Here is a 19,976-nt window from a genome sequence, read left to right on the forward strand (position 1 = left end):
GGATGCTTGGATGCGTAGAGAGAGGAATGGTCAACAGGAAAAAAGAGGTAGTACTGCCTCTGTCTATGTAAGATCTTATTTAGAGTACTGCTACAGTTGTGCAGACCACAATTTCAAAAGGACAAAATGGAGTTGGTCCAGAGGGCAGCTATTAAAACGGTCGGTGGTCTTTGGTATACAGCAAAGACTGAATGCAGGAAAATGATTGAGGATCTAAGTACATGGTCACAGTGGAACTTCCTTAAATTAAACAAGAGAAGATGAAGGTGCTATGTTTTGGTGATCACAACTCAATACCTCACTCAGATTTAACCCTATCCTCAGGTGAGCAGCTCATGATTAATAAATCATCAAAAAGCACAGTATATACTCGAATATAAGTCGATCCGAATATAAGTCGAGACCCACATTTTCTACCCAAAAAGGAGAAAAAATGATTGACTCAAATATAAGACGTGGGCTTAATATTCAAATGCCATGCCCTGCCAGGATTTGCACCCAATGTCCTCTCCCTCACGCTCTTATGGTCCAGTCCTTAGTCCTAGGTCTCCATGACTACTGCAACATCCTATATCTCCCCTGCCCCACAACAATGATAAGAAAACACAACCACATCACCGAGGCATATCTTGACTCACTCTGGCTCCCAATTCAAGCAAGAATACGATTTAAATTCTACTATTAAATTCTACTATTCAATTATTCTACTATTCAATTCTACTATTCAAATCCAGAAATGGTGACAGCCCAGCCTACTTGAACAACCACCTAATCCAAACTACCACAACCAGATACAGGAGAACCCAGACACCATTCACATACCCTCCAATCAGAGACATCAAATGGAAAAAAAATGTACGATGGCCTTCTAGACACACAGACAGCAAAACTAGACCACCAACTTTCTAATTTACTAATCGCAACCCCAGACTACAAAACCTTCAGAAAAGAAATAAAAACCCTGCTATTCGAGAAATCCATAAAGACTAACTAACACCATATGAAACATTTCAATCCTCTGAAGCAACCCGCTCTACTCTGTAACACTTCTGGACATGTCCAGAAATCCTCTTCTGTAATCCGCCTTGAACCGCAAGGTAATGGAGGAATAAAAATCACTATTGTAATGTAATATCTAGATTATTGCAACTCTTTATATTGCAACATCACAAAGAAAGGACTTCAAAGGTTGCAGCTACTCCAGAACACAGCGGCTAGACTAATTTTTCATGAGGGCCAGTCTGCAGCTGACAGAACTACACTGGCCGCCAGTCAAGTATAGAATTCAATTTAAAATTGCATGTATGGTTCACAGGGCTATATATGGAGAAAGCTTGACTGGACTAACTTCAGCCATCCAGGTCTCACACTCCTTCTATAACTCAAGAATGACTCAACGCTATAAATTACCTCTTCCCTCTTCACGTCAAGTTCAGAGGAAATCACTCTTCAAATCCACCTTCGAGTTTCAAGGCCCTAAAATTTGGAACTGCTTGCCGACCTGCTTATGTCAGATCACCTATCTTCAATTTAGGAAGGTGCTAAAAATGCATCTCTTTTCATTATAGCCTTGCTATGAGTCATAATGTCTATGTTGCTAACCTTATTAATCTTATGTAAGACGCAATTATCCCTAGTTGACATTTGTGAAGTATAAGAAACAATATGGCATGGTATGGAGATTGGTTTTCCTTATTTCTCAGTAACTTTCAGGCTGATATTAAGGTGTTTTTCCCCTCTCTGAGTCTTATAGACAGACAAAGATGTCAGTATGCATACTTTGGAATAAAAATGGGAGAGACCTTTAAATACTTCCATGGCTTAAATGCAGAGGAGGTGAACCTCTTTCAATTAAACAGAAGTTCTGCTAATTTATGGTTAGTAGTCTTCATTTTAAGTGAATGGGGACAGACTTAAAAATCTCAATATGTATATTTTGGAGAAAAGACAGAAGAGGGGAAATATGATAGACACATTCAAATACCTACATAGCATAAATGCACATTAGCCTAGTCCAGGGGTGTCCAATGTCAGTCCTCAAGGGCCGCAATCCAGTTGGGTTTTCAGGATTTCCCCAATGAATATGTATGAGATCTATTTGCATGCACTGCTTTCATTGTATGCTAATAGATCTCATACATATTCATTGGGGAAATCCTGAAAACCCGACTGGATTGCGGCCCTCTAGGACCGACATTGGACACCCCTGGCCTAGTCTCTTTCAATTGAAAGGAAATTCTGGAATGAGGGGGCACAGGATGAAGGTAAAAGAGTAAGACTAAGAGAAAAAACCCTGATAAAATACTTTTTCTTGGAAAGGGTGGTGAATGCATGAAACAGCTTCCCAGTGGAGGTGGTGGAGATTAAAAAAAAGTGTATCTGAATTCAAGAAAGCTCACGACGTTAGTTCTCTGGAGGAGAGCAAAGGATAGTAGATGGCATGGTTAGGCAGACTAAATAGACTTTATGATCTTTCTTTATCTGCCTTCAGTTTTCTCTGTTTCACTGCTATCTGCCACAGGGCCCATTTTATGCAAATACCAATTACACCGTACATCTCAGAATGAGGAGTTTCTTGCACATCAGTTAATACAATTCTCCCTTCCTTCTGACTGCAAATAACCTTACCAAGAAGGGCTGGAATATTATTTGGAGACTGGTTGAGTACAAAGTGGAACTGAGCATCAGCTTGGTCCATTTTATCACCCTCCAACAAACAGAAACAGGCTCTTCCCAACAAATGATTCTACAAGAATGAAGGGGAGACTGGTATCAGCACCTTAAATGACCGAGATTACTACATACTCCTTGTAAAATTTTAGCTAACAAAATGCAACCAAACTTGATGAAAAGGGGATGGTTATATTTAAATACCCGACTAACCACAGTAGTTAATTTATCATTCCTTTTATCACTCAGAAGCTTAAGATTAATTTTTCATCCGTGCCATTTGCTAAGCATTAATTATTCAGTCCTTCAAACCCTCCTGCCCCCACCATGGAAAAACCAGCAACTGAAAACATAGGGCTCCATTTACTAAGCTGCGATGGCGGTTTTGGCATTGAGCTGGCATTGAGTTCTAGCTGCGTAGCGCGGGTTTAGCGCGCACTAAAACGCTATCGCAGTTGAGTAAAAGGAGCCCTTAGTTTGCCAAAGAAAGCTTCAGTAAGAACAGCAAATCCATGAGTCATTTACTATGCTACTCTGGGATATTACAAAATGACCAAAATGCATTCAAAACTTACCACAGGAGAAACAGAATGAACACGTCTTTAAAGTCAAATAATCTCTGTATCTCCAAACTCAAACTAAAGATACTCAACACTTACTGGAACAGCTTTGAGTCCATTCCAACATTGGGGCTCCATGATTAATTCAATTCATATAATGGGTTTAAAATTGGGTTTTTTACCTGATCGTACATGATAATTTTGTCAGCCATGGTATACAGCAGAGTAGCTTGGGTGATGAGCTCTTTTTTATTATCTTTGTTCTTTTCCTTTCGAGCCTGCTGTACATAATAGGCTGCTAGTGTATCCAGGCAAGTCATTTGATCTTTTTCATGGTCTCGATAATCCAAATTGCCATCTATTCTTGCAGCCTCCAATAACTTTACAAAATCCTCTGTTTTTCCTTGTTTGTAATATTCCAGCTATGAAACATGAGATTTATAATTATTACTCTTATTACCAAGAATATTAGTTTAACTGCAATAAACAACACACATGGCATTGCAACTGTAGCAATGTCCAGCATGATGTATCATTTTTAAGTGCAAACTATTTTTTTAGATTGTACTTAAAAACGATACATCATTAGCTTTATAGTAACATAGTACTGTGACTGAAAATTCATTCCTTTGACAAATGGGTTACTAAGGCATAGAAAAATTACATCTTCACTTATTGAGCAGACTAAATTACCCATGCGGGTCTTTCTGCCATCATTTACCGAGTGCATGTTACTCACAATCCAAAGACACTGATCTTTTACCTATTTTGTCAACAGAAGTCCTATAACTTCACAAAACTGAAACATTTGGTCTTACAAATTGAAATGGAATCAATTTTCTTATTTGTCCACAGTCAGAATATGGAGACTTAGGGCATTGTTAATAAATGATTTTTGCAATGTTCAAATTAAATTTTTACCAGGTGGTTAAGAAACTTCTAAATGTCCAATAGCAGAATTACTTTTCACATATAACCTAATGCTTCAGACTCTTCCCAAAAGAAACTGAAGTCTCTTCCATCAAGTAAGTGTTTAAAAGCTCTAAAATTCAGTCATTATTTGAAAAGACAGATGCTAAATAAAAAGTAATACAATTCTGATGTACTTTGGTAATACTAACCGCTAAAGCAATCCATATGTGAAGTTGAGTATGCTCCTGTTTAAGGATACTTATAACTTCATCTCCCTCCGGTAACTGATCAAAGTCAAGTTCAATGACCTGAAAGAGAAAGGTTTACTAAATCATCAAAATTTACCATTCAAAGTTGCTTAAACTAACCTTAAAATAAAATTGACCAAATCAATCTATCTTTATTCACAGAGTTGGTTAAGATTAACCCAATATAAATAACTCATAGTACCACAATAACCACCTCTAATACATAAATACATTGCAACCCAATGGCTGGATGGACTATTTTCTTGCTATTCCATTCACTGTAGGATTTGATAAAATGTGGATTATTTTCTTGCTATTCCATTCACTGTAGGATTTGATAAAATGTGGATTTGTCTCTAACATTGACACTGGGATCCAAAATATTTGGTTATGTTATAAGGGCTCTACAGTACTATAAGTGATGCTAAGAAGAATTATTTTTCTGTTGTTGATAGATGTTTCATAAAACTTTTTCTCAAGGTTAACAAATTAACTGATGTGTCACATACTTGTAATAGCACAAGATAAAGTCTGTGACTACTCAACTAGCAGATTATTTTCAATTTAAGGAAATGGATTTAGGACACTTCATATGCATAAATTGAATGATACTTCAAATATACTAAAACTTAGATGACTCTTTATTGGAAGTTTTGCCCAGCAGGTAGAATATGGAATAAATTCTTTCAAGTAAGACTGTGTAATAGATATGCTAAATCCCATGGTACCACTCCATGGGAGTTCAAGATAGGCCTATTACACTGAATAGACAATCTACTCTCTGGTGTACAGGCAATCTCCAGGTTAAGAATGAGTTACATTTTTAAAGTTGTTCTTAAGTTGGATTTGTATGTAACTCAGAACTTGTAGATTTTAAGATTCTTGCTGTTTACATCTGCTCCCAACTGACAAAAGGGACAACTGTTCCTGTACTTAAAGGGTTCCCCTTTAAGTACAGCGTGCACAACCACATACTGTTCATAATGTGGCTATGCATCATTCCTGAATCTGCTGCAGAAGAAGTGTAGGAGTCTATGCCACTGAAAATACTGCTCAGTGAAATCAAATGAAGCCGCGACTGTGTTCTTAAGTATGGGTCATACTTAAGTTGGGCGTCTGTAACTCAGAAACAGCCTGTATTTCCTGAGGAATACGCTGAGATCATTCTTACACCCATTGGGAAGAATCCTAAAATGCCCATAAATATTGTTTCAAACTATAGACCCATGGAAACCATCCCATATTTTGCTAAACTTATGGAGGGATTGTTAGTGGAGCTGCTGATAGATAATATTTGGACCATTTTGATATCCTGCATGCATCAGTCTGGTTTTAGACCTGCACATAGTACAGAAAAATTGTTAATTCTGCTATTAGAACAAACAAGGCATAGTTTGGGCAGAGGTAAACATGCTCTTGTTATGCAGCTAGATCTTTCAAGTGCTTTTGATCTGGTAGATCATACAGTTTTATTAACTTCTTTAGATAACATATGTATTTCTGGTAATGTACTGAACTGGTTTCAAGGATTTTTGTCATACAGATCCTATACAGTAAAGATGCATGGAGTATTGTCAGAAAATGGTCACAACTGACAGAGGTGCCTAGGATCACCTCTTTCCCCCATATTATTTAACATACTACTTGTGTCATTAGGAAAGAAGTTAGAAAGAGTAGGTCATGGTGTTTTTATCCATGCTGATGATATTACCATCTTGTTCCAAATAGATTCTAAGTTGCAGGATATACACCAGAAGATTGCTCAATGCTTTCATTAATTGTAGAGTGGATGGATTTTTACTATGTGAAATTGAATAAAAGATAAGACCAAATATTTGCTAATAGATTTTAAATACATTTTAGAGGAATAACCTATCCTTAAAGTGAATGGTAGATTTTATGATTGTTCCAATTTATAATCTATATTAGGCATCATCTTGGATCACAAATTAACAATGGAAGAACAGGTTGATCACCTTGGAGCTTTAGGAAGGTCTTTCACAAACCCAGCACCTTAAGGACATGCTCCCCGAAATGCCATCAGAATCAACGCACCTACGTCACCTACTCTCACCAGATGCTGTTTTACTATCATGTCTCTATTGTAAATTATGTCATCTCTGTCCTGTCTCGATTATATTGTGGATGTAGTTTGTAGCCCGTTCTGGGCTCCTTTGGGAGGACGGGCTAAATAATTGAATGAATGAATAAATAAATAAATAAATAAAAGGTGCTTTTTTTATTTGAAAGAAACTTAGAAGTATCAAAAAATATTTATGGCAAGAACAATTTTATTTGATAGTTCAATCACTAATTTTAAGTAAACTGTATTATTGCAACATTGTTAATCTGGAAATTTCTAAAACTCTATATAAGAGAATACAAACAGTTCAGAATTCAGCAGTTCTGTTGATCTAGAAACAGAGAAAGTCTGACAGAATTACATTTTCTTATATAGCTTTATATTGGCTTCCTGTTGAGGCTAGAATAAGTTTAAACTACCATATGTTGTCTACTGTTCAAGATGCCATATGGTTTATCTCCCCTTTTTTATGAATACTCTAATATGTAGATCACTGGCCCCCAAAACATTATAATGTGTGTGATATGATTAACCGTTCCCCTTAACTGTATCCATGACATCCTGTTTGTCTTTGGGAAGCAGAGATGAGCTTGTGATGTCATAATGCCTCATTCCACCAATAAGAGCCAGCCTCATCAGCGATGTCACAATGGCTTGATTGTCCTGTACAAGCCAGCAGATTAACCGTTCCCCTTAACTGTATTCATGACATCCTGCTTGTCTGTCTTGCCTGTTTAGATTGTAAGCTCTTTCGAGCAGGGACTGTTTTCTTACTTTTTGCGACTCTGTACAGCGCTATAGACATAATTAATAGTAGTAGTAGTAGTGATATGTCATTATTAGCTTCCCAGCTGCAAGGGGATCATTTCTAAGACGGTTTTTACTATGCTTTTTTTCTTATCAAGCAGCTTCTGTATGGTCAGCTTTACCATCTCAATTAAGATGCATTTCTAATTTTAGTATTTTTAAACTAATACTTAAAACTTTTTTTTTCCCCCAAAAAAAATTCATTCTGTGTAATCAACTGTCATTGTAATACAATTTGTAACGAATACTTAAGAATTTGGTTTTTGCATTCCAATTTGTTATACGTTTGCCAATCTAGTGTATAATCTAGTTTCTTCATTATGCAATCCACTGTGAACCACCGTAACGATCGGCTATAGCGGAATAGAAATGATTTCACTGTAACAGTAAAGATACCTCTACCGATATAGGAAGACCTAAACCTTTGTAGAGCAAAGGTACTTTCTGCGATTTCGGGTCACAAACTCCCTTTATGGACATTGTCGGGCAATACTGGGTCATGCATAGCAGGCATACCCCTTGCAAGAAGGGGTGAAGGGGGCGCAAAAAGCATCCAAACCATAGAACTTTAACGGAACCAAGTGCAACAGGGCAGCGACACTTTCCCAGTATTTCCCAGCAGCTCAGGATAAAAAACGGGACAGCAAGAAATGGATGAAAAGGGCAAAAAGAAATGCAGCGAAGGAGAAAGAAAGAAAGAAAACGAGAGCAAACGCCAGAGAAAACGGGGCGACAAGAGCTGCAGGGAAATAGAAGAGCCAGAAGTGCCCCCATCGGAGGCCTCGCTCCCCGGCTGCTCTGGCCGGCCAGGACCCGGAACTGCCCCGTCTCACCTCGTCGGTGTCCCGCAGGGGGATCTCTATAGAGCCCCGCGACATGGCGGCGCAGCTCCTCCGGCCCCCGGAGGCCTCCAACAGCGGCGCCGCGAACGTCCGACTCCCGCAACCGCCGAGGACTCCGGCTCGACTCCGGCACTTCCGGTGAAGGAGGCTGCCGACGCCGGAAGTGAATCGGGGGCGTAACCTACGTGACCCGCCGCGAGCGCTAAGCCGTCTGGGAAAGAGCGAAGTTTCGGTCTCTGGCGCTCGCGTTGTGTCCCTTTGCGCACGCGGGTTCACGTGTCGGAGTTTATTTGGGGGTTTTCATTTGCCTTTGGTAAAAAAATATACAAACAAACAACAGAAAAGAAAAGAAATTCAGTCCAGTGCCTTCACTGAAGCTTTCTGTCACGTCCTCAATAATAAAGTAGGCTTAGCCTAGGTAAGGAAACTGTATGGGGGATAATTTTATAAGAGGGCGTCTATTTTACCAGAGACCGCTGAAAAGTTTTCAGCCCAACCAAGAAGAGCATAATGTTTATGTTTATTTAAGATTTGATATGCCCCAGCCGCATTTTACTGACCTAAGCTGTTTACAATGTATCAAACTGTAGAGTGACCTTTCAAAACTAAAATGAAATTTAGGTATTTCAGAAAAACTACCCTATTACATTACATTACATTAGGGATTTCTATTCCGCCATTACCTTGCGGTTCAAGGCGGATTACAAAAGGTTAATTTAAAAACAGAGTTACAATGATTAGCTAGAGAGGTAGGTTGTAGATCTTATAGACATTTAGCGGGTTGTTGAGGGTGAGGTGGTTTGTAGTAGAGTTGATAGGTGGTCAAAGTGGAGGTTCTTTTGTTATTAATTAGTGCAGTAATGGGTAGATCGAGCGTCAGTCTGTCCCGAAGGCTCACAATCTAGCTAAAGTACCTGATTAAAATTTTTTAAAAAAAATAGGTAATACATTTCCAAAAATCAAAGAAATAGAAAGAATGAAAGAAGATAAAAAAAATAAAACAAATTGAAGAGATAGAAAAGTCTCCGAAGCGGCCTGATAGCAAACAGTTCATATTTTAGTGCAGGTCTTAATACAACTCCCGGCAAAGCCCACTTCACAGATCCGTCACCGGCAGAGCTGGAGAGCATCAAAGAAGTGAACATTTCTAAAACATAACCACTAAGGCCCTCTTTTACAAAGGTGCGCTAAGCGTTTTAGCGCACGCTAAATCAATGCGCGAGCTAACTGCTAATGCATCCATAGGATAGCATGCGCGTGTTAGTGTTTTTGCGCGCTAATATTTATCGCACGCTAAAAAGCAAAGCGCACCTTAGTAAAAGAGGGGGTAAAACTGTTATGTGAAATAAATACATCCAATTCAACACGAATCAGTACAAATTAAGGCAGATTGCGGTCCCCATTCCATTATTCAATTTGGGAGAGCCATTTGAAAAAAATGTGCTTTTAGATGTCTTAAAATTTTGAAATGATCCTTCCTTTACTGGTAAATTGTTCCACAATATGTGGGCATGATGTGGGTAAGGTTACCAGATTTAATGATATAAAAAAGATGTCATGTCACCTCCACACATGTTTGGAGGCCTTCCAGATGTGCCCTCGAACTTGGGGCCTTCCAAAATCTGGACAAACTGCCGGGTTTTAGAAATCCCCTCAGGCACCCGGACAGTCCTCTATAAAGAGGATATTTCTGGGTTTTCCCAGACATCTGGTAACCTGAATGTAGAGCCATGAAACTTAAAAGTTAATTTACATTTTTTTGACACTTTTCATTTCATTTTATATCAAGAGATGTGTGGAATAACTTGCAAGTTTCATGACTTCACATCATTATCTTCTTGGTTGGACTGAGAACTTTTCAGCGGCCACTCATAAGACTGTTTTATAAAGGCAACATAGGAACCGGTGTGCTTTTATAAAATAGGCTCTACAGAACCACCCTAATAGTACACACATTCCATAAATTCACATAAAGATACACCTGCTCCAAACATGGTGTAATTTGAGCAGGACCATCCCAAGATGGAAATATTCCCCTTGCAACACCATCTCTGCAGCTCCTATCCCATTCACTGCGTTGCTTAGTAAAGCCGAGTGCAAGTTATTATTGTTTCTTTGTTTATGTTTATTTAAGATTTGATCTACCGCTCCTGCATTTTACTGACCTAAACGGTTTACAATGTATCAAACTAAAATGAAATTAGGTACTTGAGAAAAACTACCCTATCTGTCCCAAAGGCTCACAATCTAGCTAAAGTACCTGATTGTCTCACTTTTTCTGAGATGGTAAAGGTACCCTCTTAGGAAGTTTCCCTCCTTGATGTTTAGAGGGTGATAAAAAGAACTGAGAGTTGGCTGCTGACTTCAGTTTCTCAGCTTTGTGATTTTTCTCATCAAACAGTAGATAAGTTAACTGAAGCGAATAGAAGGATTTCTGCACTTGAGTTTTGGTTGGCTTATTTTGTACACACTGACAAATCACAGTGGATGGTGCCAGAAACATGGAAAAAGTACCCAATCAAAATCTGAATAGTCTATGAAAACAGATTATTCAATAAACACCAAAAGCGAAGGAGACTGTGGTGTAGTGGTTAGAGCTACATCCTCAGCACCCTGAGGTTGTGGGTTCAAAACCTGCACTGCTCCCTGTGACCCTGGGCAAGTCACTTAGGGCTCCTTTTACGAAGCCGCGTTAGCGTGCGCTACTTTTTATCATGCGCTAACCCCTGCGCTAGCCGAAAAACTACCGCCTGCTCGAGAGGAGGCGGTAGCGATTAGCGTGACCCGACAGTTTAGCGCGCGGTATTACGCGGCTTCATAAAAGGAGCCCTTAATCCTCCACTGCCCCAGGTAGATTGTGAGCCCACTGGGGCAGGTAGGGAAAATGTTTAAAGTACCTGTATGCAAACCTATTTGAGTGTGGTTGTATAACTAGAAAAAGGCAGTATATAAGTCAATCGCCTTTCCCCTCTTTTTTCTTTAAACAGGAGGAAACAAAGCCCTCAGAGACCAGTCAACAGAAATTCATTGTTTCATAAACTGTCAAACATTAGGGGTCAAATTCAGAACACTGCATAGATTGGAGAAAGATTCTTGAACTTGATTCAATGAAACCCCTGATTTTGATTATGGTGAAATGGACCATTGGGCATGGGTTGAAAACTAATGGAGATTAAGATAAATCTTTTTTCTTATATTAAGCTGTGATAATATAATACCAGGATGTTTTTTTAAGACCAGTGAATGAGAATTTGATCCCATAATATTTGACAGTTTATAATACAACAAATTTCTGCTGATGGGTCTCTGAGGTCTTTCTTTCCTCCTGTTTAAACAAAAAAAGAAAAAAGTTTGCTTTTGGCGTAAACTGAATAACCTGTCTTCATAGAGTGTTTAGATTTTGATTGTGTATTTTTTCCGTACCTCAGATTAATAACTTGCAGGCAGTTAGTTATATATCCACTATCAAGGGTAGTTTAATCATTCATAGACAATTGGAGTCCTCAGAGAATTTATATTGGGCAAAAAATTTATGAGCAGGTTTTCAGAGGAAGTATTTTAAGAAAGTTTAGTTGTTAGAATATTCTGATGGTATTATTCTAAATTGCTATTATGTCACAGAATCTCCAGTTGGAGGGAACCCCATCCTGCAAAACAACCTACAGAAATTCCCTTCCATTCCCAAACTGCCCCATCTCCAAAAACTACCCCTACAACATTCCCACCGCCCCACTTATTGCCACACCTCTAAATTCTATCTCTTGCAACTGCTCCACTGTGACCTTGCAAATGTCTCCACCCCATAACGAACCCTCTGCAACTCTATCACTGCCCCACAAACTTTCTCAGCCCCCAAAACTACCCTCACAACTGCCCCATGATCTTCCAAACAGCCTCCACCCCAAATACCACCCACACAAATGCCCAACCAACAGGCAAAGTACCTCAAAACAAAAACATACCCTTGAAAGCGCCACACCCTCAAAATCTGCCTCCCCACGTGCCCCACCATTCTACAAACTGCCTCATCCCAAAAAGTATTCTGGAAACTGCCCCATTCCTCAAAATTATACCCTGCACTGCCCTACCATCCTGTAAATTGTCACCATCCCAAAAATTACCCTACTTGTTAGAAGAAATTTAACCACATTTTGAAGGGTAGGATTTTAATGTAGTACTAAAAAAAGCCAATAGAGGGCAATGTCAAGTTATACAGTACATACTGAAAGTAGCATTTTAAATGCTATGGGGAAACTCTGGGTTGAATTTACTAAACTTGTTCTTCCATTCTGGCCCATATTCTGTAAACAGCGGCTTAAGTTAAGTGTTGCTAGGCACCCTACTGCTGCCTGACTTAATTAGGCTGAGGAGAGTATGGTATAGTGGTTAGAGCTACAGCCTCAACACCCTGCACTGCTCCTTGTGACCTTGGGCAAGTCACTTAACCCCCCTCTGCCCCAGGTACATTAGATTGTGAGTCTGCCAAGACAGATAGGGAAAATGCTTGAAGTACCTGTATGTAAACCACTTTGAGTGTGGTTATAAAACTGCAAAAAGCATATAAGTCCCAATCCCTTTATTTAAAAAGGTTTTAAACATCTTTTTAAAAATGTAGGCACCTACCAGCACCTAGAAAAAGAGCACCTTCATCATGTCTACGGAGACACCTTAGAACACCTAAGATCAAAGTAGGCGTGGTTAATACTGAAAATCTTAGGCATTCTAAGGCGCCTCTGTAGATACGATTCTCGTCAAAGGTAGGCGCAAGAACTGTCAGCCTTTAAAACCCTGGTCTACACGTTGAATGCGCTGCTCCCGACACTCATAAGAGTTCCCATGAGCACTGGGAGCAGCAGAGAGCATTCAGCGTGCCGGCCTGCGCTATAAACTGCTTCCGCAGTTTTGTAAAAGGGGGTAAATTAGTCCCCCTATTTCTATTATTCTCTCATCTATCTATAGGCTCCATCTTTGTTAAAATATTTTATTGTGTATTGTGGTAGGGCTAGTCTCAGTTAGGATGCTGGTCTTAGACCAGAGGGCCTCTACGTGAGCGGACTGCTGGGCATGATGGACCACTGGTCTGACTCAGCAGTGGCAATTCTTATGTTCTTATGTGTTATTGTAATGTAGCATTGTATATGTGTGTTATGGTTTACGGTTTATTAATTTATAGTCTGTCTGGACCAAGGTGGAGAACAACGTAGACATACATAAGAATTTAAACATGTTGTTAATGCTCATGCTATAAGAATTTTCAGGACTATAATTTGCCCCCTCCCCTTTTTACTAAACTACGACAGCGGTTATTAGCACAGGGAGCCATGCTGAATGTTCCACGCTGCTCCCGACGCTCATCGGAACTCTATGAGCATCGGGAGCAGCGCAGAACATTCAGCACAGCTCCCTGCACTAATAACCGCCATCGTGGTTTAGTAAAAGGAAGGGTTAGTGTTTTCCATGCCGGTACAGCCGGCTTATCATTCTGCGTCAGCTGCGGTATTTCTATTCAGCGGTAACTTTTATGAGAATTTATGAGACTTTGTCTACTCAGGGAGCAGAATGGGGTGGGCCACAGAGGCCATGGCCCCCTCTTCCTCCCCAATATTTACAGCATCAGCGACCAGAGAGCCTGGAGTTGGGGCTAGCAATTGTTTGTCCCCTCCAGCACAAAGCTTTTCCACTGCCCCTGCTATATATCCATTTCACTTTCTAAGAAAATAACTAAGGATCACAGTTAACGTACGCCAATAGGCCACCACAAAACACCCGGAAGCATTTTATAGTACGTTGCCTGTTATCATGTGGTAACCTGTGAGTACTTTTTTCAAAATACTATTTGGAAAAGGCTTGTCATGGACAGAGTGGGAATTCTCATATTATCCAGCCACTGTGGTGTGTTAGGATTAGCATGTGCTAACATGAGAGCCCTTATCACCTCCTAATCTGGAGGCCATAAGTGTTCTTGCTTAATTTCTTGCAGATACCACATGCTAATGCAAACAGTGCACAATCTGCAAAAAAAGAAAAAAGGGAAGGGGGAGGGGAGGGGGAGAAAAAGCTGGGCTTAGAGCACTGAAAAGTCCTCGTAAGAATGTGCTGAGCCCTGATTTTACTGGGCCCCTACAGTCTCTGAACTTTGCTGCATCCCAGAATCCTCTGTATGGAGGCAGATTTATTTCTTCCCCCCTCAACTCTAACACATGGATCTCGTTGCTTATTTAGTTCCAAGAGGGAAGTGCCACAATGGATCATGCTTAGCACCAGTTCTCTAATGGCCTTAGGTGCACCTAAGTTTGTTTGTTTTTTTCATTTATTGAAATTTATTTTTTATTTTATTTTATTTATTTACCTTTGTTTAACATCAAATGAAAATTCTTTGATAAAGAAACATAACAATATCCATTAGGAAATAAAACATTAATTGCATATACCGTACAATACCATGATAGTAGCCCACAACTAAGGAGAGAGAATCAAGCACAAATCAAGGGTAGATGATTTTCAAAGAAATATATCAATATATCATAAGTACAGAGTACATCGGTTGTATCTTTACTATACAGTCTGGACGGTGACTTCAGTGGGCATCTGAGGGGTTACGGAAGCCGCTTTACCCTCCAGAAAAAATTGTAATTGATCGGGTTCATAAAAAACATATCTATTTGCTTGATAATTGATACAACATTTACATGGAAAGCGCAGCTGAAAGGTAGCTCCTAAACCCAATACTGATTGACGTAACATTAGAAATTTTTTACGACGCAATTGCATCCATTTGGAAACATCAGGAAATATAGCTATTTTTAAACCATAAAATTCAATATTCTCAGTCCTAAAGAATAGACGAAGAACTGCCTCTTTGTCTTGTAAAAAAATAAAAAAACAAAGGTCACAAGCAATGTAGCCCTTACAGAAGTTTCAGATTGTGAGGACTCAAGAATATATGTTATATCTAATTCAGTCAATTGATTTTCCAAGTCCTGATTCGTTGCCTTAGGAATATTTACATAGTATAATTTCTGTAAGGGAGGTATAGATGATTTTCAATCTTCCTAGACATTGCTTTGTCTTGACATGAAGATTAGAAGAATTCTGTAAATCAGAGACCTGTTTTCCAATTTTGTCTAGTCTCTGGTCTTGATGTTGAATTTTCCCTTCAATATTTTTCAACTGTAATGAGGAAGTTTGCGAGACTGAAATAGAATAGGAGCATACCTTATGAAGGCTTTTGCTAGCCTCCCAGAGTGCTTCCAAGTCTATCACCGGTGGTTTCTTCAGCGGACTCAGGAGGGAAGCAGGAAACGTCAAAGAAAGTAAAGTCATTGAATCAGGATTTAAAGTTTCACTTCCCGAGCCACCCTGAACTCCAAGTCCCCCAGTCGTTGGCGATTGATGTGAAAAATCCAGCGAGACTGGATCTGCCTCCGGGGTCAAGGGTAGGCTGAACAGCGCAGGCGGGGTTGTTGACGTCCCCGCCACTTCCTGCAACGCTGTCGGCATCCCCGACATTCTCCCTGGGCGTGGGGGGAACTCCCGGACCAGCTGGGCGAAACGAAACTTCGCTTTCCGAAGTCGAGATCGACCCCTCTCGATGAGCCGGAGTGCCCTGAACAACAGGCCCAACAAACGATGTTATTGCTGTCTGGCGCGTTAGCGAGGTGGCGGAGGAGGCAGGAAGTCCACCCCTCTGTTTCCCTCTGCGCTTAAACATATTAAAGAGCAAGAAGAAAGGTAAAGCCAGTACAGAGAGAGCCTCCAGCTAAGCGACTAGCTCCGTCGCCATCTTGAATCCCCCCCTTGAAATTTCAAGTATTTTCACAATAATTATTTTGTTCAAGCAATGCAGAAAAAAATATTATAAGGCAAAAATTTAAAGATTAAGGAAAAGGGAATAATGCCCCTATATCTTCATTAGACCACAATAAAGGGGGTGTGGGGATAGGCCTGGAAAGGTTCAAGAGAACCACTTATTACAATGAAAAGACAAATTGGTATTGGCTTAGCAGTTTATAAAGAGGCAAATCTTACCTGACAGCCCTTCAGCAATATCGCTTGTAAAACTGTTAAAAAGAACAGAACCTTGAGGCACACCACTAGTAACGTCCCTTTCCTCAGAGCGATCTCCATTGACCACTACCCTCTGTCGTCTTCAACTTAACCAGTTCTCACAATGCTTTCACATAATCATGGGCTTGGCTAAGATTAGATAGAATCTCTGTTTATTTAGAAAGTGCCTTCCTTCTTTTTCTTGATTTTTTTATGTTCTTGAATTCTCCCTTTACATTTTCTATAAGCTATCTTTTCTCTCATCTTGTGGACCTGAGTTGAAGATATAATTTCTTTTGTAGTATGAGATATACTAATTCCACTCCTTTTACAAAGTTGTGGTAGTGATTCCCATGTGATGTGGCCCATTCAATTCCTATGGGCTGTGTCGCATTTCACTGCGCAGGGACTCACTACTGTGACTTTCTAAAAGGGGCCCTTAATGTTTTTCTTTATCATAATTTTTGTATTTGGATACTTGATGATAATGGCATAAGTAAAGACATTTTTTTAAATCCAGAGCCTCTTTTACAAAGCTGTATAGTGTGGGCAGCTATGGTAACTGTCCTGAAGCCCACAGGGATTTGAAGGGCTTCGGGCCTGTTGCCTTGCGGTAGCCACTAGCGCGGCTTTGTAAAACAGGGTGTTTAATGAAGAATAAGTTTATAAAATTTTTTACTATGTGAGATATCATGGTAAGGAACTCCTTAAAAATTCATGTTTACCATATCCATAGTCATTATGATCAAAAAAACATATATATATATATATATATATATATGATATAGAGACATCATTCCTTTTTATATTTAACAACAATGGATTTTGAAATAATAACATTCCATAGACTTGTTAAGATATTTAAAGGGTGTTGGAGAAGAGAGTTTTAAAGCACACGTCTTGTTAAGATCAACAAGCTTTCAATATTTACAAAATTTATATAGAAGAATTTCTGCTATGTAATCTGTCCTTTTGACCTGAATGGCACAATTCTGAGGGCACAGAAATACAAACAAAAAAGTTTGACCCTTAATCCCACCGAAAATGCAAATCCAGCGAAAACGGAAACTCTGTGGAGATGGTGATTAGAGAATGACACGGTAGTAGTTACCCGTGGCTAGTCACAGGTAACCCGCCGAAACATTGGGGGGGGGGGAAGTGCTCACTGCGGGCACGGGGACAAGGCCATCCACCGCCCCGTGGAGGAGCGGTGAATGGCCTTGTCCCCGCAGTTAAGGGAGGGAAGGCGTGCGGTCACCGATCGCGCGCGGCCCCCTCCCTACCTCCGGCCGAATTTATCTCCCTCTGTCCCTCCCTCCCCCTTACCTTCATGGTGCTTTAGAAAATAAACTGAAGCCGGCAAAGCCTGCCTGTGCCGCCCTGCAGTCACGCGTGGGTGTGGGCGGAAGCTTCTCCTCTGATGCAACTTTTTGGGACTCTCTTACCCCAGGTGCTTACCCCACCTCCTGCCTTTTGAATATGTAAGACTGTAATTACAGTTTCAAGATATCACACTCACTCTTGGGATTTGTTATATGTTAATAGTGGTGTGGGGGGTGGGTAGTTTCAGTTTTGTGTACCATTTTGGATTTCTTGCTTGTGTTGTTTGCTTTTCTGATAACTAATAAAAATGATTTATACATAATTTGATTTGCTTTGTACCTGTATTGTTTCTGATGTTTTAACTGCCCTCCCCAATGAGTCCCAATGAACACGGCACCGGGAATCCCCCCCCTTCGCTAGCAAAAATTGGCAGGAAGATGTCCATTCCCTCCTGCCTTGCTGCCCCCCTCCCCCTGTGTGAGAAAAAAATGGCAGTGAGATCCAAAATGGCGGTCCTTCCCTCCTCAGTGCATCATGTGATGCATGGGAAGGGGCCCAAGGTTCTAATTGGCTCAACAAACGGCCTTGGGCTCCTCCCTCTGTATCCCATAAGATGCATGGGGAGAGGCCTAATGCCCTGATTGGCTTAGGTGTCTTAGGCCCCTTGGCAGGGACCTTAGGCATCTGAGCCAATCAGGGCCTTGGGCCCCTCCCTGTGCATCACATGATGCACCGAGGAGGGAAAGCCTGCCATTTTGGATCAGCGAGCCTTGAAGGTGGAGGGACTATGTTCCCTCCTGCTTCCATCTACGAAAAAAGGAATGGGGGGATTCAGGTTCAAGGGATCATTCGGTGGCAGGAAGGAGTGGGCATCTCTCCTGCCTTTTTGGGGGAGAAGGAAGAGGGAGGGTAGTGGATGGTTCGGGAGGGGGTACCTGGCCTGGGAGTGGGCCTTTAGTGGCAGGAGGGAGTAGGCATCCCTCCTACCATTTCGCTGCCATAGGAGGAGGTGGTTTGCATCGCAGGAGGGAGTGGGCATCCCTTATAACATTTTTCTCATGCGGGTGGGTGGGGTCACCATGGTAGGAGCAAGTGGGCATTCCTCCAACTATTTTCACTGCCGTGGGAGGGATGTCGGTTCCCGGTGCCAGTTCATCAAGGAGGTCCGTCATTAACCAGGGGGAGTGCTTTTTTTTAATGAGACAAATATTGTGCATATGTAACATGCACAGCATCTGTGCCCATAAAAAAAAAGAACTAAACTATGGTTAGACAGGTAAGCAATTGGTCTTGAGCAGTCGGGTTTTTTTTGGATCGCTAAAAGCGATCACTTGTTTTGTGCGTCAGGAAGTCATGTTAGAGCATCAAGCGCTCTACTAGTTTACCTGGTATTTCAATATTAATGAACTTATTTGCATGGTCGGATCAGAGAATGAGCGATCGTGCAGAAAACCACACGGTGAGCCATTTTCTGCATCGGGTCGGCAAATGCGATCGTCGCTAAAGCTGTCAAAACAGGTTTAGTGACGATCGCTGGCTTTAGTGCGTCTGGGCCTAGATCATTAAAGTTTTGCTTTAATTGGATTCCATCCTTTCCTACATAGTGTTCCTCTGTGTTTATCCCACATGTTCTTGAATTCCATCTCTTTTTTGTGAACGTTTTTTTAGCGTGCAGCTGAAAAGGGGACGGAGCCATGGGAGGGGCATGGGTGGCTCAGGAGTGTCACTAACGATGCATACGGCATTACAGAATTTGGAGGATCCGTGCCTAGCTCACATTGGGGGTCCTTTTACCAAGGCGCTCTAGCCAATTTAGCGCATTCTAAATGCTAACGCGCCCGTTACGTTCTATGGATGAGTTGGCGGTTAGCACGCCTTAGTAAAAGAGGGGGATTGCTAGGATTTGCACCAGGTTTCAGATGTAAATCCTGATTTCCAAAGCTGGTGCTAAGCGCTACTACTACTAATACTACTATTAATTATTTCTAGAGTGCTACCAGACGTATGCGGCGCTGTACATAGTCACAAAGGAGACAGTCCCTGCTCGAATGAGCTTACAATCGAAACAATCAAGGCGGACAAACAGGATGTCAGGTTAGGAGTTACAGTTAGAGGGGATGGTTAAACTGCTGGCTAGGGGGGGAGCAGAGGGGAGTAGGGTTATAAGTTGAACGCTGCTCTGTAAATAGCACCCAACTCAGAGGGTTGCTCATATAATGGTGCTCAGCATGCATTTATTTCGATGTCCAAATTTGAGCACCATTTCCTGAATCTAGTCCCAAATGACACAAGTTCCTAGTAGCTAGTCCCGGATACAGGAAGAATGTATTGACTTTGAACCATAAAACTGCCTGCAGGGTTTGTTCTTTAAGGAAAAAAAAATACAGCTGTTTTAGTTCGGTTGCTAAATGTTGTAATGACATTGAAATAATATTTAGAAGTTTTAAAAGGAAGATCATTCTTTTGCATTATTTTCTTGAGTGGG

The 19,976-nt window shown here is 40.7% G+C and overlaps 2 protein-coding genes across 2 annotated transcripts in view; one reads left to right on the forward strand and one right to left on the reverse strand.

Moving 5' to 3' along the window:
• CTR9 (CTR9 homolog, Paf1/RNA polymerase II complex component) overlaps positions 1-8,285 on the reverse strand; it is a 56,436-nt gene extending 48,151 nt beyond the window's left edge. Inside the window, exons 1-4 of the mRNA XM_033928632.1 lie at positions 8,114-8,285; positions 4,352-4,450; positions 3,413-3,652; positions 2,629-2,746 (exon numbers count right to left, since the gene is read on the reverse strand). Coding sequence (XP_033784523.1) covers positions 2,629-2,746; positions 3,413-3,652; positions 4,352-4,450; positions 8,114-8,158 — 502 coding nt within the window. The 5' untranslated portion in view covers positions 8,159-8,285. The remainder of the gene's footprint in view (positions 1-2,628; positions 2,747-3,412; positions 3,653-4,351; positions 4,451-8,113) is intronic.
• Positions 8,286-8,423: 138 nt separating this feature from the next.
• Positions 8,424-19,976, forward strand: part of IRAG1 (inositol 1,4,5-triphosphate receptor associated 1) — a 130,361-nt gene continuing 118,808 nt past the window's right edge. Inside the window, exon 1 of the mRNA XM_033928640.1 lies at positions 8,424-8,540. The gene's annotated coding sequence lies outside the window, so the exon portion shown is untranslated. The remainder of the gene's footprint in view (positions 8,541-19,976) is intronic.

This window comes from Geotrypetes seraphini, chromosome 19 (assembly GCF_902459505.1).
Source record: "Geotrypetes seraphini chromosome 19, aGeoSer1.1, whole genome shotgun sequence".
NCBI lineage: Eukaryota > Metazoa > Chordata > Amphibia > Gymnophiona > Dermophiidae > Geotrypetes > Geotrypetes seraphini.